General features: G+C 47.3%; 1 protein-coding gene across 1 annotated transcript in view; it reads left to right on the top strand.

Moving 5' to 3' along the window:
- Positions 1 to 3974: 3974 nt before the first annotated feature.
- LOC116503571 (filamin-A-like) overlaps positions 3975 to 26363 on the top strand; it is a 122739-nt gene continuing 100350 nt past the window's right edge. The window contains 2 exon segments of the mRNA XM_032210071.1: positions 3975 to 4183; positions 19607 to 20094. Coding sequence (XP_032065962.1) covers positions 19683 to 20094 — 412 coding nt within the window. The 5' untranslated portion in view covers positions 3975 to 4183; positions 19607 to 19682.

Here is a 26363-nt window from a genome sequence, read left to right as displayed (position 1 = left end):
TAAGAAAAAATGACATCAGCCACTGGTAATCAATAGATAGTACAGCCAGAAAGAAGCCGTGGGAAACTGGCAAGTATATTCATTAAGAAATATCAATAAACGCTTGGCAGAATCTATCACCCTCTCCTACTTTAAATCTGATTGATTTCAAGTAAGTGTTTAAATTAAATGTTCTTGTATTAGTGTATTTGTGAAGACAGGACTAGTGCTCTTGCAGAAGGGCAGTAAAATCGTGCCTCTAAGGAACCTGGATAATATTGAGAGGCACATTATGCGGGCAACTGGGTGCCTGGTCTCTCAGGCAGCATGAACTAACATGGCCATGGAGAGCAGTGGCCATCTAGCAGAAAGAAAGGGAACATACTTGCCACAGCCTAAAATGACAGGGCAGATCCCAGCTGCTGACTACATCATCTTCAGCATCATTAATGAGCTGTTATCGTTCATTTATATGGTGTGATATGTCAGAGGATGGCGGGGGAAACACTACTTTAAAACAGGAACAGGTAAAGATGGATCAAACTGTAACTCTTGCCCTTTCCAGGGTCAATGGGGAGATTATAAACTTTCCCAATGTCGAGGAAGAAGGTCTGTAGACTGGAGTCTTCTCATCCAAGGGATCTGGGTGCTTGATGTACATAGAGCCGAGGTGGCGCAGTGGTTAGGGTGCAGTACTGCAGGCCACTTCAGCTGGCTGTTATCTGCAGTTCAGCGGTTCTAATCTCACCGGCTCAAGGTTGACTCAGCCTTCCATCCTTCCGAGGTGGGTGAAATGAGGACCCAGAGTGTTGCGGGCGATATGCTGACTCTGTAAACTGCTTAGAGAGGGCTGAAAGCTCTATGAAGCGGTATATGTCTAACTGCTATTGCTGTTGTTATAACACCATCCTATTCATGGAACTGAACTGACAGGGCTGGTCCACCTCCACAGAGCAGTTGTCCCATGGGTTGAAATGAAGGGAGCTGGGCTGTTCTGCTCCTTGCAGTTCCTGCCCCAGGATCTGAACTTTTCTGCTCTTCTGGCCTTTCGGGAGCATTCAGAAAACCATCAGTTGGAGGTGGCCACCTTACCTGGTGTCACCTTTGCTATCCACCACCATCCGTGTATCCCCAGTTCCCGGGAATTCTGTCCTGGGTGGAGCTGGGTTAATTTACTACCTTGCCCAGTCTCTAATTGGAGCTGGCGCCCCCTGGAAGGATTGTTGCAAGGTAAAGATGGATTTAACTGATTCTGTAGTAGCTGACTAGGGATATATGTCTTGTAAAAAAAAAGTTAGTGACACTCTTTTTGCCGTGGTTAATGGGATGTCAGGATGAGCCACAGATACAGTGATGGGTTGCTGCCGGTTCGGACCTGTTTGGCCGAACCGGTAGCTCCGAGCACTATCCCTGCCCACCCAACGCTGTTCGGTCCTAGATATCTTACTTTCCTGTTTGTGCTCCCCACCCTGCAGCCTAGCTGAGTTGTGCGCTCTCCCATTCTACTAACAGTTGCTATCCTCAGAGATGCGCAGGTAGCCCCCATCAAAAAAGCCTTGTTTTGGGTGTTGCGCGCTAGCTCAAATGGGCGCACATTTTCAGCGAACCAGTCGTTAAAGTATGTGCAGCCCATCTCTGCACAGATAACTAGATAACTTAATGGGATGACTTATCCTGCCACAGTCCATTGGAATTGAGTGGATTTATCACACACTCAGTTAGGAAGCTGCTTCATTCAGAACCAGACCATGGGTTTCTCTAGAGTCTAGTCCAGTGGTTCCCAAACTTGGCAACTTTAAGACTTGTGGACTTGAACTCCCAGAATTCTCCAGCCAGCAGCCCCAGAGAATTCTGGGAGTTCAAGTCCACAAGTCTTAAAGTTGCCAAGTTTGGGAACCACTGCTCTAGAATCTAGTCCAATGTTTCTCAAGCTTGGTCCCTTGAAGATGGGTGGACTTCAACTCCCAGAAATCCTCAAACAGCTTGCCTGGCTGGGGAATTCTGGGAGTTAGCAATAGCAATAGCAGTTAGACTTATATACCGCTTCATAGGGCTTTCAGCCCTCTCTAAGCGGTTTACAGAGTCAGCATATTGCCCCCAACAATCTGGGTCCTCATTTCACCCACCTCGGAAGGATGGAAGGCTGAGTCAACCCTGAGCCGGTGAGATTTGAACCGCCGACCTGCAGTTAGCAGTCAGCTGAAGTGGATGCAGTGCTGCACTCTAACCACTGGGCCACCTCGGGAGTTGATGTCTACCCATCTTCAAGTGACCAAGGTTGAGAAGCACTGTAATCTAATAGGGGCACCATAGGAGGGGTTTTTTTGTAGATGCCCAGAGTACTATTTTGTGAGAAGATGGAATGTAAATTGAATGAATAAATAAAAGTCATTCGCCTAAGTTGAAATCTGAAAACACCCATATAGAAATACCAACCAGTGTGCATGCATACATAATGCTCTCTGGCAATGGCATAAACTCAAGCATGCTGACTTCAGAATATGCGTGCTCAACTGTGTATGTATGGTAGGGCTAGTTTCACCCATTTAACATGCGATGGCTGTTTTTCTGATATCAATATTGTTGCCTTATTTGGTACAAACAGTATTAAAACCAACAGAGGTTCTGTGCCAAGCCTTTATCAACCAAGACAGCACTCAAACAGCTCCGGTTATGGTTCCCTCGGTGGCAACTTATCATCCACCTCGCAACCCCATTTCCTATTACTTATTTCTGGTCTCCGAATTTCTACCCTGGGTTTCCACATTTCTCATCCGTTGGCCTTCTCACCCCCTTCTTGCGCAAATGAGTCATCCCATTGGGGACATCAAGATTAAGTCAAAGGCTTCTTGAGTTCATAGTGGCCAAGTGGGGCAATCAAACTCTAACTCTTGCCCTTTTCAGGGTCAATGGGGAGATTATAAACTTTCCCAATGTCAAGGAAGAAGGTCTGTAGACTGGAGTCTTCTCATCCAAGGGATCTGGGTGCTTGATGTAGATAGAGCCGAGGTGGCGCGGTGGTTAGGGTGCAGTACTGCAGGCCACTTCAGCTGGCTGTTATCTGCAGTTCAGTGGTTCTAATCTCACCGGCTCAAGGTTGACTCAGCCTTCCATCCTTCCGAGGTGGGTGAAATGAGGACCCAGCTTGTTGGGGGCAATATGCTGACTCTGTAAACTGCTTAGAGAGGGCTGAAAGCCCTATGAAGCGGTATATAAGTCCAACTGCTATTGCTATTGCTATAACACCATCCTATTCATGGAACTGAACTGACAGGGCTGGTCCACCTCCACAGAGCAGTTGTCCCATGGGTTGAAATGAAGGGAGCTGGGCTGTTCAAGGCCTAACCAGGTCCTTGCAGTTCCTGCCCCAGGATCTGAACTTTTATGCTCTCCTGGCCTTTCCGGGAGCATTCAGAAAACCATCAGTTGGAGGTGGCCACCTTACCTGGTGCCAAGGTGGCGCAGTGGTTAGGGTGCAGTACTGCAGGCCACTTCAGCTGACTGCTATCTGCAGTTCGGCGGTTCAAATCTCACCGGCTTAAGGTTGACTCAGCCTTCCATCCTTCCGAGGTGGGTGAAATGAGGACCCGGATTGTTGGGGGCGATATGCTGACTCTGTAAACCGCTTAGAGAGGGCTGAAAGCCCTATGAAGCGGTATATAAGTCTAACTGCTATTGCTATTGCTATTGGTGCCACCTTTGCTATCGGCCACCATCCGTGTATCCCCAGTTCCCGGGAAGCCTGTCCTGGGTGGAGCTGGTGTGGTTAATTTACTACCTTGCCCAGTCTCTAATTGGAGCTGGCGCCCCCTGGAAGGATTGTCGCAACTCCCCGCCCCTCGTTACTTCGGATCAGGGGCCGCACCTCTACGGGGAGGGAGGTTTTCTACCCCGGGTTTGCCTTGCTCTGAGCTCATCCCGGGGGCGGCGTCTGTCTCCCTCCTCCCCGCGACTCCCTCCATTTGTTGCCGTCGCCCCCTCCCTGCTCTCGCTTTCCTCCAGCCGACTCTTTACCAATTAAGGCTTGCTGAGCCGCCCGCCCGGCCGGTGTCCTCCCGCCACCCCCCATCGCTCGGCCATTCCGTGCCGAACTCCGGCCCGAGACGTACCGTCCTCCGTCCGTCCGTCCGCTCCTCCATCCGTCCGTGGCGGCGCGGGCCAGACGGCTAAGCCGCAATCCCCGAGGATCCGTCGATCCGAAGAGGTGAGTTGAGAGGCACCGCGGGGCGGGAGGCGGAGGGACGAGGGGGGGGGGGACTGGGGATCGCCTCGCCCGCAAGGTTGGGGATGTAGCGAGGCAGAGACGGCGCGGGAAGGGGAAGCCGAGCAGGGATGGACGGAGGAGAGCGAGAAGCCGAACGGGGGAGGGAAGCGCAGGGGCGAGAGAGGCTGGATGGCGGACCGAAGGGAAAGGATGGGGGGAACGCGGGCCGGGCAGAAAAAAAGACGGGCATCCAAACGGAGCAGAAGGAAGGACGGAGGGAAGGAAAGAAGGAAGGAAGGAAGGAAGGAAGGAAGGAAGGAAGGAAGGAAGGAAGGAAGGAAGGAAGGAAGGAAGGAAGGAAGGAAGGAAGGAAGGAAGAAGGAAGGAAGGGAGGGAGGTGGTAATGAAGGGGCAGCAGAATAACTAGCATATCTAGGCAGAGAGGAAGGAAGGAAAGAAGGAAGGAAGGAAGAAAGGAAGGAAGGAAGGAAGAGGGAAGGAAGGGAGGGAGGTGGTAATGAAGGGGCAGCAGAATAACTAGCATATCTAGGCAGAGAGGAAGGAAGGAAAGAAGGAAGGAAGAAAGGAAGGAAGGAAGAAAGGAAGGAAGGAAGGAAGAGGGAAGGAAAGGAGGGAGGTGGTAATGAAGGGGCAGCAGAATAACTAGCATATCTAGGCAGAGAGGAAGGAAGGAAGGAAGGAAGAGGGAAGGAAGGGAGGGAGGTGGTAATGAAGGGGCAGCAGAATAACTAGCATATCTAGGCAGAGAGGATGTGGGAGTTCTGGGAAGAGTGAATGTGGAAAGTGAGGATAAGAAACTTCCAGCTTCTAACTCAAATTTAAGAGATTGGAGCTATATTGCCTCTCTTCCTGGCCCCTCTGCGCACAGTTGTATGGTCCCTACTGGAGAGAGCAGGATCCCACAACTTGATATGTATGCACATTGGCAGATGTCTTTCCCCTCTTTATGGGCGAATGTAAGCATTGGGAAGTGCTCATTCAAGGCCATGGCAATGTAAATTGTTCCATCTGTATCATTTTGCCAAGGGGCTAGAAAAATCACATCACATGTAAGTCAGAACTTGTGGTCAAACCCACATATTGAGTTTCCTGCTGAGTGTGGTAGCGAGTCACAATTGCCATAGCCACTTGAAAGGAAGATATGGTTAATCAGGTGATTAAGCACACATTCCCTGATAAATCAAAGATTCTCTTCTCCGCATGGATAGCCAGCCTGGGACTGTATGTGTATCTGTTTAGAAAAACAAGTTCGGGAAGACTAGCTGGGAGCCTGTAATTGTTGTAATGCGGTTGCAAGATTGCTCTCTGAATTAGTAGCTGAGAAGATTGCTCAACAGACAAAGTTAGCAATGGGCAGAGGAGGGTTACAATTTTTACCCCACGGGATAAGCCTGGCTTTGGAATCAGACAAAGCTAAGAGATGTTGATGCTGAACAAGTAAAATGAAAATAGCTGCCCCAGCACTATCACCATAGCCTTAAGTTGGATGCCATCAGCCAAGAAACCCTTCTCCCAAAATTCAGTACTCTTGTCCATCTGAGTTTGTAGAGAATTCCCTAAAGGACTGTGTCTTCCTGGATCAATACTGTCTATTGCTTATCTTCACTGTCCTTCATGGACCCCTTAGGTTTTCCAGATAGGAGAAATAAATACTTGGAATAGTTTCTAGACTACAAAAGGAGTGTTAAAATAGATCAAACTAAACGTATTTGTCATAAGTTATTTCTAATTATGTGTCCATTGTGTGCTTGATTGCATAAAGCCCAAATTTCTGGTTGCTTTTTCTTATACATTTTCTCCTGAGAAAATTTCTGAGACTGAAGAAATGTCACCCACAACATCACAGTATTAGTCACAAAGTGCCACTTATCAAGTGTCAGCTACAAATGTGTGGAGATGGTAGAGACAAGGGTGAGGAACATATTTCAAAGCAAATTCACTCTCGGCGAACATCTTGCTGTGTACCATTTGAGAAATTCTTCACCTTTCTTACCCTCGTAACAACCCCTAGCAATAAGGGTAAAAGAGAGAGAGAGAGCAAAATCGATAAACAGCCAGTAAACATTGCTGAGAATCCAAGAAGCCATAATTCCAGCAAACATGAAAAGTTTGAACAGCCAAGTGAAAATCCTAATGCACGTTAGGAAATGTACCTAAAGCATGTGTGGTTATGAAAGGAAAAACAGAAGTGTTTTATGTATGGCATGAGATATGAACGCCTATCACTTATGGATAAGTTAGTCCTAACTTTTTTCCAGTTCTCCAAATGCCATATTCAAGTTACCATACAAGGAAAACCAGTGGCTCTGATGCATATGTATTCAGAATCAAATCCTACTGCAATTCAAACATGATTACCTCAGACTAAGTCCCGCTAAAGGGAACGATGGCTGAGAATTGTGGAGACAGCAGTAACTATGTACCTCGAAGGTAACACATTTTTAAAGGGTGCATTAAATCTTTTGAACACCATTAGCACCAAGTGACATAGCCAGGTACCCGTAGAATAGAGGAGCATGAAGATGATAGAGATCTCCCCCCCCTCCCCTTCACACATACACATCAATTAGAAAGAAATGAATTTCATAGTTGGGTTGAGACCTTAAAACCCAAGAAATCTAATCAGTCCAGCTACGTTAAATTATTTCAAGGAAGTCCACCTCCCAAGCCTTGCATGCATTGAATGACAATTCTCACCACTCCTAACGAACATGATTATCTCTAGTCCATTCCGAATTATATGATCCAAGGCATCCTAATTTTTTTGCTGATGCTCTTCAGTAATACGATGGATCCATTCTTGGTTTTGGCTATTTGTGGTGAGGTGAAGCTTTATTGAGCATATTAATAGGCCTGAGAAATGTAACTCAGTGACAAAAACTGGTCTTTGATGATACCTTCTGGTGAACATCCTGGCAGTTTGGATGCATCTTTATCTTTTATTCTCTCTCCCCTCCCTCCCCTACTCAGAGAGGAGACGAAGTGTCACTGTGAAGTAAGGCAGTTTCCCCTATTTGGTGCCTTCCAGAACTATCCCAATGACAGCTTCCAGAATCCCCAGCCAACATTCGAGAGAAGCAGGCTTAAGAAGTCTTTGCTTAGATCGCTGAAGCCAAAATTCAGATCCTCATTCAGACAGGAAGATGATTAGGTGTCTCTGATCAGTGGCTCTTAAGCCTTTGTTTTTAAAAAAAGCAAATGGTAAGGCAGACCCTGCGTGCTGTTCTGAATTGGATGAAGATAAAGTCAGATTAAAGTATAATAAGAAAGGTGGGTCTGACTTTCTATACCATTATGCTTTGGGGAATGAAAGGAGTAACTTTTTTGTGCCCAAATCAAGACCCCAATTCATTCTAGGTGATCCACCTGCCATAAATATAGGCAGAATTCCATTACAAAACCTGAACAGGTTTTATGGAATCATGCAGGTGCTCTGTAATGGATCCTCCCTGACATCCTAACTTTGTCCTTCGAGACACTTTCCTGAAATAACTTTAGGGTTCATCTTTCCTGCCACTTTAATCACTGTTCCGCCATTCTACTGTTGGCAAAGGTAAACCGTATCTTGTTTTGGCTTTAGGAAATACCACCAGAGTGGCTCAAGAAACTGAACCAAGCTAATCCGCCCTAAAATGGATAAGGCAGCAGTCAGTTTTGTATATCAAGCAACCTCATTGTAGTGTGAGAGAAAGTCGCTTTGGGAAACTTAAAAGTCATGGCTATCGCAGGTTCAGAATGCTTGTGTAAATAGTCCTTTAGCTTTATCTGTGGCAGGAAAAAAAAAGTAGAATGCTTAATCATTTCTCTCTAGGGAATGTTATTTTTCAAGGCTATCAGTTGCCCTTTAATACCCATAAGCTACATTATTATATCCACGTGCCTGGAAATTAAAAGTAAAGCAATGCATTCCCAGCAAAGCCATTTCCCCCACCTTTCTATTTTATGTTTATAAGGGAAAATGGAGATCCCTAACATGGAATTAAATGCAGAGTCAGAAGCTGTGAATTATTCCATGTTAAATTAACTAGAAACGTGGAAATCGTTTTTCCTGTCTTGAACTTTTGAGGGCGAGCTCACCGTCTTTGACCCACCCTTCATGCACATCATCACTCCCCCATCATAGCTGTTAAAAAAATCTCCCCTTTCTTAGCTGTAACCACACATACATTCTGTATCTACACACACACACGCAATGTGATTCTGCCTCCTTCTCCTGTGGAGGCCCTTCAGTTCTTGCCTTCTTGCCCACTGCTACATCTCCAACCCCCCAGGCCCCTGGGGAGGGTCTGTCTAGTTATTTTAAAAACCCAAAGAAATGAAACTCTCCAAATAAGGGGAAAATATGAAGAAGACGGGTCCATTAGCTTGGTGATCTAGAAGGAGTGGGGGGGGGGGGCACATTGGGAAAGGAGGCAAGGCTACCACCTATTGATGAAACCTTGGAACTGCAGGCATCTCTTTTATAACACCCCCCCTCCCAATCACACACAGACACACCTTTTTTTAAAAGAATCCAATTGTTGGGCTGCCACTGTCTCCAAACTCAATAGTCCCGGAGGAGGGAGAAATGAAAACTCCTCTTTTGTTTATTTTCTGTAACATAACAAGTCCATACTTTCCCCTCGCTCATCATGAAGGACAGACACTCCCAATTGACGAGGAGGCTGCCTAGCAATCAGACCGAGGGAAAGACTCACAATTCCATGTGTTATTCCTGAATTCCCACTATTGGAGTGGGATCCTTAGGTCTTTCTGATAGACTAAATGAAGAAATTTGGCTCCCGGGAACGGAGCAAGAATGGCAGCCCGCTCTCGGAGCTACGGCAGCCAAGGTCTGCAAAATATGCTGCAAACCGAGGCAGGGAATTTAGTGAAAAGGGAAAAAAAGCAGCACTAATTAATTAAATGTGCTGCCTTTCCTTAATTGCATTAAACCTGATGTTGGGGTGGTGGTGGCAAAAAAACCTTTGCTCTGCTTCCACTTCTATGCTTAGCTGAGAATATTGTATTGTATTGTATTGTATTGTATTGTATTGTATTATTTGTATGCCGCCCTTCTCCGGGAGGACTCAGGGCGGCGAACAATTCAAAGGGGAAAAAGGGGAACATAAAAAGACAAAATACAAATAATAAAAGTAAACAACAGTCGCACAACCATACATGTCGGGAGGGGAGGGAACTCATCACCCCCAGGCCTGCCGGCAAAGCCAGGTTTTGACGGCTTTTCGGAAGGCCTGGAGAGAGGTGAGGGTCCGAATCCCTGCGGGGAGTTCGTTCCAGAGGGCCGGAGCTGCCACAGAGAAGGCCCTCCCCCGGGTAATAGCCAGGTGGCATTGGCTGGTAGATGGCACCCGGAGGAGGCCAACCCTGTGAGATCTAATGGGTCTGTGGGTGGTAATTGTGTGTCCTACTCACAGTATCCACTCATGTGCCAATGCCCCAGCTGCCAGAATAACTTCCGCTGTTTTTTGTTGTTAGCAGACTTCTTAAAAGTTGCAAAGAGTTTGTATCTGAGAGGGCAGCTCACGTTTTTTTTGGAATAATAGAAAGGATGTTAGACTCTATAAATCTCAATATTGCAGAAGCTTCACACAGCCTAAATGTGGACCCTCCCGGGTGGCCTCTGCGTTTCTTAACAATTCTGCAATTGTTGGAGGCAGCAAAATGTCTCTGGATGCTGTTGCATACTTCAGATATTTACCTGGCACTCACTTCTTCCAAACAGCGTTTCACAATCTCAGCAACTTTTAAGATGTGCGGACTTCAACTCCCAGAGTTCCCTGGCCTGCATGCCAAAATTCCCCAGCCAGCAGAATTCTGGGAATTGGAGGTCCACTCATCTCAAAGTTTCTAAGGGTGAGAAAGATTATCCTAGGGACCTAGATCTTTATGAGAACTCCAACGAGACCTCCGTGTGTAGCAATAGCAATAGCAGTTAGACTTATATACCGCTTCATAGGGCTTTCAGCCCTCTCTAAGCGGTTTACAGAGTCAGCATATTGCCCCCAACAACAATCTGGGTCCTCATTTTACCCACCTCGGAAGGATGGAAGGCTGAGTCAACCCTGAGCCGGTGAGATTTGAACAGCCGAACTGCAGAACTGCAGTTAGCTGAAGTAGCCTGCAGTGCTGCATTTAACTACTCCTAATACAAGTAGGTAGCAGGAAAAGCTTCCATGCAGAGGAAAACAGCTTTTTAAAGGATGGCATAATTTGAAGGGCATGTTTTAAGGGCAAGACAGCTGTCAGGTGGCATATTTTTCCTTTGTAGATAGGATACTACAAATGTCAGGGAGCAGAATTCATCAGAAAGTCCTCCAATTAAAGTTACTCATTTCAATGAGACTGATACAAAAAAGAAAACTTTATGGGAAAATTATTCATACGGTCTTGAGTGGCCATAGCATTGGTGGAACTAATTTTATTTATCATAATTTAAATTATGAACTAGCTTTGTGCAGTGGTTAAGGCAGGCTAGAAACCAGGACTATCCCCCCCTTAGGCATGAAGCTAGCCTGCGTGATCTTGAGCCAGTCCCTCCCTCCTTAGGAAGTAGGCAAGGACAAACCACTTCCAAAAGACCTTGCCAAGAAAATTGCAGGGATTGGTTCATGCAGTTGCCAGGAGTCAACCCTATCTTGAAAAAAAATATATATATATTTTGCCATTTTCTCCCAAACTCTCAAAACCTTGCCATAGTTTAATGATTGGCCTTTAGCAGATTGATCTAAAAATATGTGCCAATAAGAGCAAGGTGCTGCTATCATATTCTGGATGGAATCTCTTTAGTGAACAAATAAATAGATGAGCTGTTTTAAAGTATAGCAGTGTGTAATAATTGTTTTCCACAGTGTGCTGCTTGGGAATGATCATTCAAAGGCACTAGTTTCATAAAGGCTACTGCAAAGCATTTTTATTTTTGCTTCTTGGGAAAAAGAGATTTTCAGCATATCTAGATTATTTCCTTCATTGGAAAGAGTGGATTGGAATGGAGATATGCACACGAAAGGGAAGAATTATACTGATAGGGAATGCTTGATTCCTGAAGGCTTCCATTTAGTTCTTTGAAGAATATAAGAGACTTAAGAAAGAAAGTAGATTGCAGTTGGGAATATATGTGTTGCTCTGTTAAATCTACGTCAGATTCTGTAGATTTATCTTCTGTTCCATAGGCAGAGAATTTTTTGCACCATCGCTTAAAATGGCAGCCATGCCATTTGATATCCAAGCAATGCTACTTTCCATACATTTCAGTCCTGCTATTCAAATATTCACAGAAAGGACAATGTGTTTAGGTAAAATTCACACATAGCTCTACATGCAGTATGGATACTGTAAAAAGGGGGTGTCAAACTTGGATCATCATGACAGCATCATGTGACAGTGACGTATTGGGACTTTCCCCCCTTTGGTAAACTGGGCGGGGGCGTGGCCAGCATGTGACACATCCGGCCCCATGGCCCATGAGTTTGATACCCCTGCCTTAAATCCAGACAAATGACTGTGTGCATTTGTCAGCAACAGAAGGGCGCTTTAAAACGGCGCCGCGGCAGAAAGCCGATTTCAATTAAGGTAAGGGTTAGAATTAGGTTTAGGGGTTCGTTTTAGGATTCGTTTTAGGGTTAGGTTTAGGGTTAGGTTTAGGGTTAGGTTTAGGGTTAGGTTTAGGGTTAGGTTTAGGGTACTGAGTGCTTGGGAATGCGCGGATTTGCCCTCCGCGATTATGTCATCGCGGTAGGGTCGCGTTTTTCCTTAGCGCTTAGAACGGCGCGAATTAGTCTTCACGCGTATGTCTCCGCGGATAAGGGCTTCGCGGATTTGTGGTGGAACCGGGAATGGTACCCATTTAGGGCAATGGCTATATAGGAGCTTCAGGTCTATTCAGTATAGAAATTGAATCTTTCCTTTATTGGATCATTACTTCCACATTGATTGGAAGGAACAATTCTTTAACCAAATCTGAACTATTCACAACTGCAACAGTGGTGGGTTGCAGGTGCTATGCCTCGGTACGGGCGTAGTGCAGCCAGCCTGGAGCACCAGATACCGTTCCGGTACGATGCTCCGGAGGGCCCATCCGCCCGCCCGAGGTCCTTAACAGTCTTTTAAGTCTTCGGCGCTTCCACGCATGTGCATAGCACATACAGCGCCTGTGCGATGTTCCGCTGAGCAGCTGAAGGGTCATGGAGGCTCGCAGAGGCGGTAAGACGCATGCGCACACTGTGCGTGTCCATGTGGACGACGCCGGGCCCATTCCAACTGTACCGGTTGGAACGGGATCTGGAACCCACCATTGAACTGCAAGGACTACGTGTACGCTGCTACTTAGTCTGCCCTTTAATATGTGCTTACTTGGCAATAAGTCCCAAAGAACTCAGGGAACACATGAACATTTTTACAGTATTGCCCTGCTAAAATGCGCTGTACAGAATATTTGGCCCCACAATAACACACCCAGTCTCTCATAAATAGAAAAAAAACATTTGAATCCGTATAGTGGGAGACAGGAAAACAAACTTGCTTTTCTTTTGGTGTGATGCATGTATATTCATTCCACCTCCCTCATTATCACCAGATGCTATAATAATCATAATGTTTTTGCAACAGGCTTATAATCTGTTAAAAGGAACCTGCCAAATCTAGGACTCCTCCTCCCCAGTACTGTAGCCTCTGTTACTTTGCTAAACTTGTGGTTTTAGTGACTGTGACCTCCTATCCCAAGTATATTTTGACAGTTTGTATGGTATGATCAGAGGTTTGCACCCGTTCGATAGAACCGGTTCGTCAAATCTACCGAACTGGTTAGAAGAGGTTCCACCAGTGGACCCAGAAAGCAGGCCACACCTACAGAAGAGGTTCCAAAAAATTTGAAACCCACCATTCACACACACACACAAACACACACACACACACAGAGACTCACACAGAGAGAGAAAGAGAAAGAAAGGAAGAAAGAAAAAAAAGAGAGAGAGATGAAAGAAAAAAAGGAAAAAGGGACAGAGAGACAAAAGGAAGGAGAGAGAGAGAGAAAGAGAGAGAAAGAAAGAAAGAAAGGAAGGAAGAAAGGAAGAAAGAAAGAAAGAAAACACATGGCTGGCAAGCCACTCCCACCAGGTCACATGGCCGGCAAGCCACTCCCACAAAGGAAGCCACACCCACAGAGTAGGTTCGAAATTTTTTTGAAACCCACCACTGAGTATGATTAACTGTTGAACAGAGGTAAGCATTCAGTTATTTGGTTATGCTGAATTGTGTCTTATCAGTAATCTTACTAAGAAAATTACTTTATATTTATCTTTGATTTACAACCAGCATTTATTAATGGGCAATAGTATATTGTGAGAAGCTGTGTCGCTTCCTTTTCTGGAGCCATCTTGACTCCAATACAGGTGGTCCTCCACTAACAACAATTCATTTAGTGACGCCCAAAAGTTATAACGGCACTGAAAAAAGTGACTTATGACTGTTTTTCACACTTAACAGCCATTGCAGCATCCCCATAGTCGCATGATCAAAATTCGAACCCTTGACAGCTGACTCATATGATGGTTGCAGTGTCCTGGGGTCATATAATCACCTTTTGCAAACTTAGGAAAATAGCAATAGCAATAGCAATAGCACTTAAGACTTATATACCGCTTCACAATGCTCTGAGCGGTTTACCGAGTCAGCCTATTTCCCCCAACAATCTGGGTCCTCATTTTACCCAATTCGGAAGGAGGGAAGGCTGAGTCAACCTTGATCCTGGGGAGATTCGAACTGCCAAATTGCAGGCAGCTGGCAGTCAACAGAAGTAGCCTGCAGTGCTGCATTCTTACCACTGTGCCAACGCAGCTCTTCAAGCAAAGTCAACTGGGCAAGCCAGATTCACTTAACAACCATGTTACTAACCCAACAACTGCAGAGATTTACTTAACAAAAGTGGCAAGCAAGGTCGTAAAATGTTTGTATAATGTCTCACTTCAACAACAGAAATTTTGGGCTCAATTGTGGTTGTAAGCCGAGGACTACCTGTAGCTGGAGTAAGGAGGCGGCACTATCACCTAGAAAAGCAAGAGGCACAGCTTGCATGCTCCCAGTTGGAGTGGCAAAACAGCCTGCTTCACCTTCTGCAGCTGCAGAGTATCTTCTGAGCATGCAAAATCAGTAAATTAGTTGCTTTAGTGCAGGAGAGAGATTCCAATGTGATGTCTAGAAGCAGAAGCCACGATAAAAGAGCACTTCTAAAGATTTGGCTAACCCAGGGTTTCTCCGTGACCCGACAATTGCGCGATAGACATATGCGTGCCAACAAAATAGTGCCGATTAAAATGCGACATCAAAATCGCGACGACAAATGCGTGATGATAAAATCGCGACGACAAAAGCGCGATGACAAGCACAATAAAATCGAAATTTTTTTAGGGTTAGGGTTAGGGTTATAACGTACGTATATGCGTCCCACTATGTTAAAGGCCCAGCACACTCACTGGGCTGTCTATAGTTTGTTGATGATGCGATTTTGTCGTTGCGCATTTGTCATCGCGCTATTGTCGAAAATCAATTCACGATTTTGACGGCGCTCATTTGTCCGTCGCGGTTTTGTCGGCGCGCATATGTCTATCGCGCATTTGTCGGTGAACCAGTTTCTCAACTATAGGAACTTTAAAACAGGTGGACTTTATCTCCCAGAATTCTCCAGCTAACCAATTCTGGGAGTTGGAGTCTATTCGTCTTAAAGTTATAAAGCATTATTTGATGTTTCACCTACAACTAACAAGCAAATCAATAATACTTTAGTACAGGGGTGTCAAACTCGCAGCGTCACATTGTCAACACATGATGTATCGTGACTTTTTCCCCCTTCACTAACCGAGGGTGGGGGTGGCCATCGTGGGCCACATCCAGCCCGTGGGCCATGAGTTTGACACACTTATCTTAATGTCACTTCCATCTTATGCACATACACATATCTCCATACATAGTTGCAGGATAGGAATAATAGTATCTTACAGGACTGCAGTCCTCCGAAAACACGTATGTGTGGCACATCCCTGAGTGAACCAGCCATAGCAGCTGCTGGAACCCACCACTGGTTTGCTGCCTTGAGTTATTGTGTGGGTAATCTACAATTATATTGACAGCCTAATAGTGGTGGAAACTTAATTCAAGAAAACTTAAAGAGTTAATTATTAAGATAGCGTCTAAGAATATAGGCAGAGCTGAGCAGGATGAATTTGTTTTATAAAAGTAGGATGATCAGTTCTGATAAATTCAATATTTCCAGATATCGAAAGGGTCATTTAGATATTGTTCTGAGATTTCCAATCATGATTGGTGTAATAACAGATTTCTTTTTCCATAAAGATTCAGCTTCATCTGCAATTCCCAGTATTTTGTATTTTCCCCGCCTCAATCCTAGCATCACTTCATATAGAATAGAATACCAAGAGTTGGAAGGGACCTTGGAGGTCTTCTAGTCCAACCCCCTGCCTAGGCAGGAAATCCTATACCATTTCAGACAAATGGCTATCCAACATCTTCTTAAAAACTTCCAGTATTGGAACATTTACAACTTCTAGAGGCAAGTTGTTCCACTGATTAATTGTTCTAACTGTCAGGAGATTTCTCCTTAGCTCTAAGTTGCTTCTTTCCTTGATTAGTTTCCACCCATTGCTTCTTGTTCTGCCCTCAGGTGCCTTGGAGAATAGTTTGACTCCCTCTTCTTTGTGGCATCCCCTGAGATATTGGAAGACTGCTATCATGTCTCCCCTAGTCCTTCTTTTCATTAAACTAGACATACCCAGTTCCTGCAACCGTTCTTTATATGTTTCATATGTATACATTCTATATGTGTATACATGATGATGATGATGATGATGGTGATGATGGTGATGATAGTAATAATAATGATTGTCAGTCTAGCATTGAAGATAGAGCAAAGTTGGCCAGGGTCTATTTTCCTAGTAACCAGACATCTGAAAATTATAAAAATGTCACTGGGTGTCCACTTATTTCTGTGTCTGTTTCCACTGAGTAACACCTCTAAGATGCCATAATCCAAAGTTTAGAGCAGAGATGGGGACTTTGTGGCCTTCTAGATGTCTTCGATTAAAACAAACCTATCTTGTCAACTCCAGCTAATATAGCCAGTATCTGGAAGAATTGGGACGCTACAAGGTCTCACTCCTACTTTAGAAGTTCTCACTTTTGTATCTGATTATATTTAATCAAGATTTTTCTATATTAAATTGTGTGCTTTGCTTTGCCCACCCTTCAATATAGTCCTTTCACTTAAAGGAAGTGCCAGGATGAAATGGTGAAAAGCAAGGCTGCAACACAAAACGAGACATTTCAAAACTCATCTCAGAGTTGGGTGTGGTTTCTATCAACCCAACGGAGCCACTTTGCTGAATCATGACTATATAAAGAATAAGTGGAAGAACCAAATATATGCCAGTAGAGGGCAGCACCTGGGCAGAACTTCATTCTTTCTTCAAAAGTCTGGCTGATTCAACAATCCGTTCTCCTACTTTCTTGCCAACTAACAATTTGTTGGCTGTCAAAATCCTGCCAAAGTCCTGGAAACGTATCAGTAATATGTTGAGTGGAAGCTGGTATCTCCTAGGCATTTCTTTGCCCTCCAAAGAACATTATTCCATTCTGGGGGGGCGCAGGTTCAGACATGTTTTGGTGGAAAGTGCTAATCCCTCCATATGTTCAACAAATTAACATGAACACCCAAAAAGCTTTAATCTTCGGCGGCATAGAAATAAGGGACAGGCCTGGGCCTCAGGCGTCAACCATTAGCAATAGAGCTGCAGGTGGTTTTTTTTTGCAAGCGATAGCGACTGTATATGCAAATCAAGACATTATTACAGCTTGGATGTCCCAATCCAATTGTTCCCCCCCACCTCTCAAAAGTTGGTACCTTCAATGTGTTAAAACTACCAATATCAGAATTCCATTTGATTTCTGAGAATGCAGGAGATGATCATTCATCACATCTGGAGGGGATCGGCATGTGCAAGGCTGTCCTAATCCGTGCACGTCTGGGTGTGTGCTTGAAAGCACTACACGCATTCAGAGGCAGCCTGTTGCACAATTAAGAGCTTTGAACGAAACCAGATACTTTTTCCGAGAGGTTCCTTAGTCATTGCCCTTAGCTGTGCTATTCTTCCTGCCTGCTTGCAGATTAATGGCATGCATTTGTGTGTCTAAGTGAAAGAAAGGGTGGTGATGACATGACAAGACTGGCCCTGTTGCAGTTTTGTGGAAAGAGGGAAGAGGGCAAGGCAGAAAGAAAGACAGCTACTTCTTCTTACTCAAATATATCCGACTCAGCTGAAGGAGACACACAGCCAGACTGAGACAGGTAGATTCTTCAGCTCACACCTGAATTGGGTTTTCATTGCTGGGGGGGAGAAAAAGGTGGGGACAGGAATCACAGTTTGGTGAGAAAAAAAAATGAGGAAGCTCCTATTTGGTCAGGTAGTATTATAGGAATTTGGGAGAGGCACTACCAGTAGCACAGAAGGGGTTCCTCCAAGCACCTTTCGTGGTTTGGGGTAGGAAAGGGTCTGCCCCCAAACCCACCTAAATCTCTTGGCTTCAAGCCTGTCTCCCTAGTTGGCAAGTTCGGTCTCCGGATACGCTTCAAAGTGCTAGTCGTAACTTATAAAGCCCTTCATGGTATTGGACCTGGGTACTTGAGAGACCGCCTGCTGCCAATTACCTCCCAAAGACCCGTCAGATCTCACAGGGTCGGCCTCCTCCGGGTTCCGTCCACCAGCCAATGCCATCTGGCTACTACCCGGGGGAGGGCCTTCTCTGTGGCAGCTCCGGCCCTTTGGAATGAACTCCCCGCGGAGATCCGGACCCTCACCTCTCTCCAGGCCTTCCGGAAAGCCGTCAAAACCTGGCTGTGCCGGCAGGCCTGGGGTTGATGAGTTCCCCTCCCCTCTCGACTGGTACGGCTGTGTGATTTTCGTGTATTTTAATTATGTGTTTATGTTCCCTTTCCCCTTTGAGTTGTTCGCCGCCCTGAGTCCCTCCTGGAGAAGGGCGGCATACAAATAAACCAAAACTAAACTAAACTAAACTAAACTAGTTCGGGTATCAATGTCCCATAGTCACAGATCGCAGGGCAATGGATGCTGTATTTCATCTCTGTTTCGTAGCAGTAGAACAAGGTTTTCTGGTAGGCTGTTCTGCCATCTTCCTTGGTACTTGACCCCCTTCTTCTCCCTTCCCCTCCCTCCTATTTCCCAGCGGTCAAATCATTTGAAGGGTGGGGGAGGATGACTAAATTTGTCCCTTCCCCAACCCGCCCCCTCCCACCCTCTTTCCCCCTGCCCTTTCAGTGGTTTCCCAGAGTGCCAGAAAAAAGTGAAGGTGGGGGTGGGTGTCTGGATGGTTGAGTCACCTTGTCTGGCTCAGGCTGGAATTCTCACCACCCTTCTCCTTCCTCGTCCCCCCCCCCCCGCCACTACCCCAGCATACTCTGCACCCCCCCCCAAAAAAAATAAGCCTCCACAAACCTTAATGTTACAGAAGGGGCTTGTTCGGCTTCTCCCAAAACTTTACAGCATCGTCTTCCTAATCTATACTATAGCCGGCTGTCCCGCCCAATCGTTTTCAGAAGACCTTTGAAGTTATCCCGTCCAACTTCTTGCTGCTGCTTCCCCCCCCTCTCTCCGTTCCCCCCCCGGAGGCCAGCTTTGGGGGGTCCTCAAAGAAGATGGCCATGGTGCTTTGTTTGCCAGTTTATTCTGTTCAGAGGTACGATGCCTTGGAGTATAGAAGTTCAGTTCCAAGATTGCCAGCCAGCCAGCCGACAATTGAGCGGTAACTCGGTCCCTCTTAACTGTGCTCCTTTTTCAGCCCACTTGGTGTGGGAGTGGGAGCGTCTAGCCCTCCCCAATCGGGCGCCTTCCCCCCAAAAACCCCATCCCGAGCGATCTGTGCTCATTCGTGCTAGAAATTAAAGGCGCTGCAAGGAAGACATACAACATGGAAAAGGCGGATACGTTCAGCCAAAAGTACCCGCTTGGTTTTCATAGGATTTACTTCCAAGTTGAAGGCGTGCAGGATTTGGGGGGGGGGGGGGAGAAAAAATCTTTGCTTTCGACTTTCTCTGCATCCCCAAAAGTTGCAGCTTTTTCTTGCTCCGCTGCGCGACCCGATATCGAGATAACAATCTCTCCCCCCCCCCCCCGCGCGCGCTCTTCCCTTGCAGTTCCAGGTTTATGAGCTTTCCAGCCTGTTCCTCTTTGTCTCTACTTGCCTCGGGGCAGTAACTTGTTCGAGGAGGGGGGGGCTGTACCTTTCCAGCACACGCCCCCCCCCCCCGTCCTATAAATCTCGCCTGACCCCGCCCGGCTTAATTACGTCCCGCTCCTCTTGTGTTTCCAATTTCTGCAGGATCCTGCGCCTTTAAACCCGGACCCAACCCACCCGAGCGCCGGGGTCCCACCCACCCTTCTCAATCCCAGTTAAAATGAGCGGGTCTCAAGCGCGACTCCATCAGGCCGCAGGAGCGGGTGCAGTCAGTGGCGGCGGCGGAGGCGGCGGCGGCGGCGGAGGTGCCGGCGGTGCCCAGGGGGAGGTCTCTGCCGAGATGCCGGCCACCGAGAAGGACCTGGCGGAGGACGCGCCCTGGAAGAAAATCCAGCAGAACACCTTCACGCGCTGGTGCAACGAGCACCTGAAATGCGTCAACAAGCGCATCGCCAACTTGCAGACGGATCTGGGCGACGGGCTGCGCCTCATCGCCCTGCTCGAGGTGCTGAGCCAGAAGAAGATGGGGCGCAAGTACAACACGCGCCCCACCTTCCGCCAGATGCAGCTGGAGAACGTGTCGGTGGCGCTGGAGTTCCTGGAGAGAGAGAGCATCAAGCTGGTCTCTATCGGTAAGTCCCGGTGGTGGGCGGGGAAGTGGAAGAGTTTTGTCCCGGGAGAGCGCTAAGGATTTGGGGGACGGGTGGGGAGGATGGAGGCCCGGCTCTGAATAAATGGGGCTGCAGGGAAAGGGGCGTTGGAAGGGAAAAGTTTCCCCAGTAAAAGACGGGAAAAGCGGCTGGCTGGTGGTTTTGGGGGGAGAGGCATCGCCTTGTTCTCCGTTGGCGAGGCCCAGGTGCAGAGGGGGAAAAGGAGGGGCGCGCTTTAGAGCCCCTCCCGCTTAAGGGGTGTGTGTGTGAGCCTCAGCCTGGCGGGATGCTCCCGGGAGGGGGCGGGGAGGAGCACCCCTTAAAGGGGAGCACCCGGGTGTGTGTGTGGGGGGGGGGGGGGCGTAGGCTTCCTTGGAAGCGGTTGGGGGGAACGGGACACCCAGCGTTTGCAAACGGGGAGAAATGCCTCGGTCGGCCGGGGCCTGTTGGAGGGGTGGGGTTGGCCTTACGACGGCGCATCTGGGGCGTGGTGAGAGCGCAGTGCCCGACTCCGCTTCTGTCTGTCTTTTTAAAGGCGGCCTCCTTCCTTCCCACCACCCCCGGGGCCTCGTTCTCCCCCCGCGGAGGTGATGAGTCTCTCCCCGGCCCGGCCTCCTTTTGGAGGCCGTTTGTACTTTGGGAACTCGGACCGTCGAATAAATAATTCATCCCTGTGTGTTTCTAACCTTTCCTGGCCTGGCGCACCTCGGTTCTCTCTGCTCGGGGAAAGGCCCGTTAACTTCTTGGAGGGGGGCGGAGGGAGGTTTGGGGGGAGGGAGGCTTCCACGCTTCATCTGCTTTTGATTCCAGAACCGTGCTCGGTTTCCCCTTGCGCTGCCCCCCCTTTTCTTTAACAGCCCCCCCCCTTTTCCCTTTGATCTTCCCTCCTGCCAGACGGCGGGGTGGTGGTGGTGGAGGAGGAGGGTGGGGGGGGGGGGAAACAAAGTTAGAAACTTTGCAGCCACAGAGAAAGGGCGGGTCGGGGGAGAAAAGATGTGCCTAGGTTTGGAAGCTGCACTTGGGAGCCTTCTGGAAAGAAAGCCCCTTTAGTAAACTATGTGGACCTGCAATGCCTTTGTCTTTCCAACCAGGTCGGTCCCTGATGGAGGCCTGCTTTGCTGCTCTCTTTCAGCCACAATAGAATCTCAGCCTGTAATATTGGCATGGCTGCATTCCAGGAAAGGAACCAGTTGGCGTGCAGCATGCTTTTTTTTCTTCCTTTAACATTACTCCAGGGTGGGAGCCTGTGGTCCATCCTATGCTGCTGGACCGCAATTCCATCGAGTCTTAGCTAGTGTGGGAAAGAATGACGACTCTTCTGCCCACTAATATTTGGCAAGCCACTGATTTCCTATCTTGTCATATCAAAGAGGCTAGAAGCTGCAGCTTAAAATAGATTCCCCCAACTACTCTGGGCCACTGGGGAGAGAGACTATGCCTAAAACTACTGGCAACTTCCTATAAGCCTTATATGGAGAAGGAAATGGGGCCAAACTGCACTCAAGAGTGCCTGTTTCTCCTGCACTTCTAGGGGCAGGCAAACTAGTTTATGGTAACTTGTAGGTAAAAGTTGATATAAAAAGGGGGTTTGTTTCTGTCTGCCATCTGCAAGTGGGTACACTTTCTCTACCTTCCGCTGGATTTGGTTTCTGGATGATGCTGAATTTTGCCAAGCAATTAAAGGAGGCAAAGTTTGGCTCATTGATCATTTAGTGTTTGGGCTGTGCCCATGAGCAGCAGTGTGGAGGAGGTGTGCCACGAGCAGCTTTGCTGTGGCCCAGGCTGTGGAAGGAGTACAGATTCTGAACTTAGTTAGACAAAAGAGCTGACGAAGAGCTTATTAGCATAAGTGCCCTTGAATAAGTCTGTTTCTCCAAGAAACAAGTTTGTTATCTATACGTTGTGCTGTCTTCTATGCAGCCAGCATTTTTTTAAGTTAAGAGGGTCAGCCAGGTCTATACTCCATGGTCAAGGATGGTCTCCTCGATTACTGTATCTATCCTGATGAAAGAAATACGGAAGATTGCTGAAAGTGCCCTTGACACATCACACTTTCTTATCAAACATTACCCTTGTCTAGAGTTAATGATGAGCAAGGTCTATAGAGCCTCCACTTCACCATGACACAGAGGAAGGGGCTTAATGTGGCTTTACGTGGGCTCCTGGGCCACATTTCCAACCGGTGACCATAATGTTTAGGAAGCCTGGAAATTCAATAACGTTTGGAAGATATTTCCCCCCATTTCTAGTCTACAGCAGCCTGAAATGTGATGGAGCTACACCACCCATATCTTCCAAGTCCATAGTTAGTAGTTAGGAAGTACAGTTGGACGTAGCTGGAGGCAATTAAGTCAAGATGGGGTGTAGTGTCTAGTTTGGGGGGGGGGAAGGCTCCACAATGTATCTAGGAAACTTCGAGCTTCCCATAAATTGCATAAATAGCATCTTTGCAGGCGGATGCTCACATAAAGAGAACTTGATTTTATAGGGTTTCTCTTGTCTTGTAGCTGTACTGCTACAATCTCAATTCTACACTGCCATAGTCTATCCAGTGATTCTCTGTCCACAATCTTAGTTCTGTACGAGACCAAACCTGGGTCACAGTTTGCGGCTCTCTTAACAGATTTTTGAAGTTCATGGCGAAATTGGGTGTGTGGATATATAGCATTAGTGATAAAAAGGTTGAGTTGTCAAATGTCTTTTTTTTTTGGTAATTGTTCAAGCCTGGGATAATTTCTGTGTTACTTTTTCTTTGTACTGTTCCTTTTCCTATTTTTCTAACATTTTTTTCCTTCTACATTTTAACTTTTATGTTTTTAAAAATAACGGGGTAAGTCCCTATGTGATTAAGAGCCTGACTTTGCAAATAATATGAAATTGAGTAATACGGGGTTAGCTCCGAAAGGCACTGATTTGTAATTCTTAAGAAATGATATAAAGAGGAACAAAACCAGGCAATTCTTAAGACTTGCATGGATTTCTGGTTGAACTACTCTGGCTGCTGGTGGCAGAGAATGAAACTTGCAATTTGAAGGCAGGCTCATGATAAATACACAAAGCATTCTTGAAAGAACATGTATGTATGTTTGTATGTTTATTAGTCTTGTATGCCGCCCACTCCTGGAGGACTCCGGGCGGCTTACAATAAAAAGGGGAAGGGAATAAATAAGACAAACAAACAATTTAAAATACAACAACATTCATAGATTACCGTGGGGCTGGGATACTTCAACAGCCCCTGGCCTGCCGGAGCAGCCAGGACTTAGTGGCTTTACGGAAAGCCTGGAGGGTCGTAAGGGTCTGGATCTCCACGGGAAGCTCGTTCCAGAGGGCCGGAGCTTCAACAACATACTCGTACACCACTCTGAAACCGTTTACATCTGCATTTGAGCTTGCCCAGCAATCCTAGAGAGCGGTTGTAGTAAATTTTCTACATACTGCACAACAGTTAGGGGCATCAGCTCTAAAGCAGTCTTCAGTTTGAATAGGGAGGGGGGGCGGAGGAAAAATCCCATCTTTTCTCCCAAATTAGGAGTGGGGGACACTCAATGGGAAACATTTCTATCTGGCCCTGGTCCTGCTAAACCTTCTAGCCTGGGAATTAAGGGAAGTTTTGAGTACTGCAGTTTGATGCACTGAATCACTGGGCTGCAGACGCTGACTCAACCTCGCAGTGGCTGAGAGGTGGAGGCAAAAAGTGTGTCTCCAGGCTGCAAAAAAGTGAAGCTTAGGCCTGGTATACATGTGGGCGCACGTATGCACGTCTGTCTGCTGGTGGGTAGGGTGGATGGGAAGGAAGGAAGGAAGCAGTGAATGGGCATGTGGGATTGGCCTCCATCCTCCCTTACGAATGTATGTAAGCTGGCTATTCCAGTTCTTCCTCCTCAGATTTGGACACAGAGATGGGTGGGCTAGGAAGCCCTTTCCTCCTCCTCCTTTGGGAGGCAGGAAGCATGGGGGGGGGAAAGGGGGAGCAAGCCAGACGGGAGGGGCTGAACCTAGCCTGCAGAAGGATTATTCTTTCCCCTCCCCCTGGAAGGAGGATCTTGTTGGGATGGAGAAGCCGCTGCCTGCCGGCCATTCCATATAAGGCTAAAAAATGCTGGAGCAGCCTGCGCAGGGTTGTGTTATGTATGTGTGTGTGTGTGTGGCTGGGTGGGCGGTGCAGTGCTGGGTGGGGGAGACGGTTTCTTCGCTTGCCTTCTTCCTATTTGGTCCCCCTCCCCCAAATTGGTGAAGAAGGCATGGGTTGCTTAGCCCTGCCCAGTGTGTGAATCTGCGGCAGAAGTCAACATTAAAAGCTTAAAAGCCGTGGGCTACGCATCTCCTGGAGACCTCTTAGAAGGGGGGGGGTTTCCCATCCCAGCATTTTTCTGAGCAGGGCAGAATGAGACGCTTGGGACTTTACACCTGTACTTGGGAAAGTGAAGTTGGGCTTGCAAATCTCACTGTCTTTTCCATTGGATGCTGACTTCTGAGTCTTCTCTGTCCTCCTGGCCCTTTTGTTAAATGCTTACTTGACTTAGTGCTGGGTGTTCTCCGAATATGCTCAAGCTCTGACTCCCTGACCTGTTGAACAGCACATAAGGCTGCATGGGTAAGGGTGGCTGGAAGAGAAAGTTCAGTGTGGTCAGGGGCTTATTCACAAACTCTCAAGAATGATACGAGAGGGCTATGCATATTCTTACATAGTTTCTGACGATCCAGATGGTCTATATGTGAATTGTAGAGACAAACAAACATTTTTATACTAGTTAGCTGGATTTTAGTTCAAGGCACTCTTGTGAGAACACAGGGGAAGAAATCCAGAATCCATTAAAACTTTTATGGTGCCACAAGACTCCTTCAACAGAATACCTCTGCTGCTGGAAGTGGTCCTTATAAGGATGGCATGATAGTCTGCTTTTAATTGGAGGCCTCTACATGGACCTTGGCCATACTTCCCCAATGAGCATCCTTAAGATATGTGACACTGCAAATTCCAACCATCCCTAGTCAATGACTGGGCTGTTACTTATTTATTCAATTTGTATAGTTGCCCCAACTCAGTGATTCTGCTCATTCATAAAAACTATTAGGTGAAGATGAAGGAAAATGTATTCTGAGTGGGTACTTGCTGATCGGGCTTCTCTGATGTATAATACTATTCACGTTGGACCCAAATACTATTGCTACACCATAGATAGATAGATAGATAGATAGATAGATAGATAGAGAGAGAGAGAGAGAGAGAGAGAGAGAGAGAGAGAGAGATAGAGAGAGAGAGAGATAGAGATAGATAGATAGAGATAGATAGATAGATAGATAGAGATAGATAGATAGAGATAGATAGAGATAGAGAGATAGATAGATAGAGATAGATAGAGATAGATAGAGATAGATAGAGATAGATAGAGATAGATAGATAGATAGAGAGAGATAGAGAGAGATAGAGATAGATAGAGATAGAGATAGATAGAGATAGAGATAGATAGATATACCGTATATACTCGAGTATAAGCCGAGTTTTTCAGCCCACTTTTTGGGCTGAAAAAAGCCGCCTCGGCTTATACTCGAGTCTACAACTGGATCCGGCAGTGCTGTTGCCTGTTGGAGGAGGAGGAGGCGAACCAGCCTGCCATCGCCGGCCACCGCTAGCCCCGCCGCTCTTCCCGACCCCTTCCAAGCCCCACAGTCCAGCGGATGGAGCAGCGAAGCCCCGGGGCTTCGCTGCTGCTCCCCGCATTTTCTGCACGGGGATCCCTTGGAGAGGGGATTCCAGTTGCCGGGCAGAGAAGAGCTCTTCTGATGGGACAGGTGAGCTCCGAGTCGGGGCGGCTGCGGAGGCTTCTCCCGCGCCTCGGCTTTGAGGGCTCCATCTCCGCCTACTACCCGTTCCTTTTCGGGGGCAGCCGCCGAAGAGGTCGAGGAAGGAGAGGCGGGCGGGTCGTCAGCCCCCCGGCCGTGCTGCTGTTGCTGCTGTCCCCCTTTGCCCTGAGGGTGGTGAAGGAGATGCTCGCGTAGGCGGCGCAGAGCAGAGCGGGCCTCGGCGCTCACGCCCTCCAGGGGCTCTGCCGAGGAGCAGCACAAGTTGGGCTGAGAGGACGAGAAGACGCGGTCCAGCACGTGTTTTCGACGCCTCAAGCCGCCCCACCTGGAACCGACGACGACGCCCCCTGCTAAAAAGTCCGCCTTGGCCGGCTGCTCCGCGGCGCGACTCCGCGGAAGCGACGACGAGGTGTCCGCACTGCGGCGTTCGGCTCCCGCTTTGC

The sequence above is a fragment of the Thamnophis elegans genome, chromosome 2 (genome assembly GCF_009769535.1).
Source record: "Thamnophis elegans isolate rThaEle1 chromosome 2, rThaEle1.pri, whole genome shotgun sequence".
NCBI classification, from domain to species: Eukaryota; Metazoa; Chordata; class Lepidosauria; order Squamata; family Colubridae; genus Thamnophis; species Thamnophis elegans.
The sequence above is the reverse complement of the archived record's forward strand: the minus strand, read 5'-3'. Positions and strand labels throughout refer to the sequence as shown.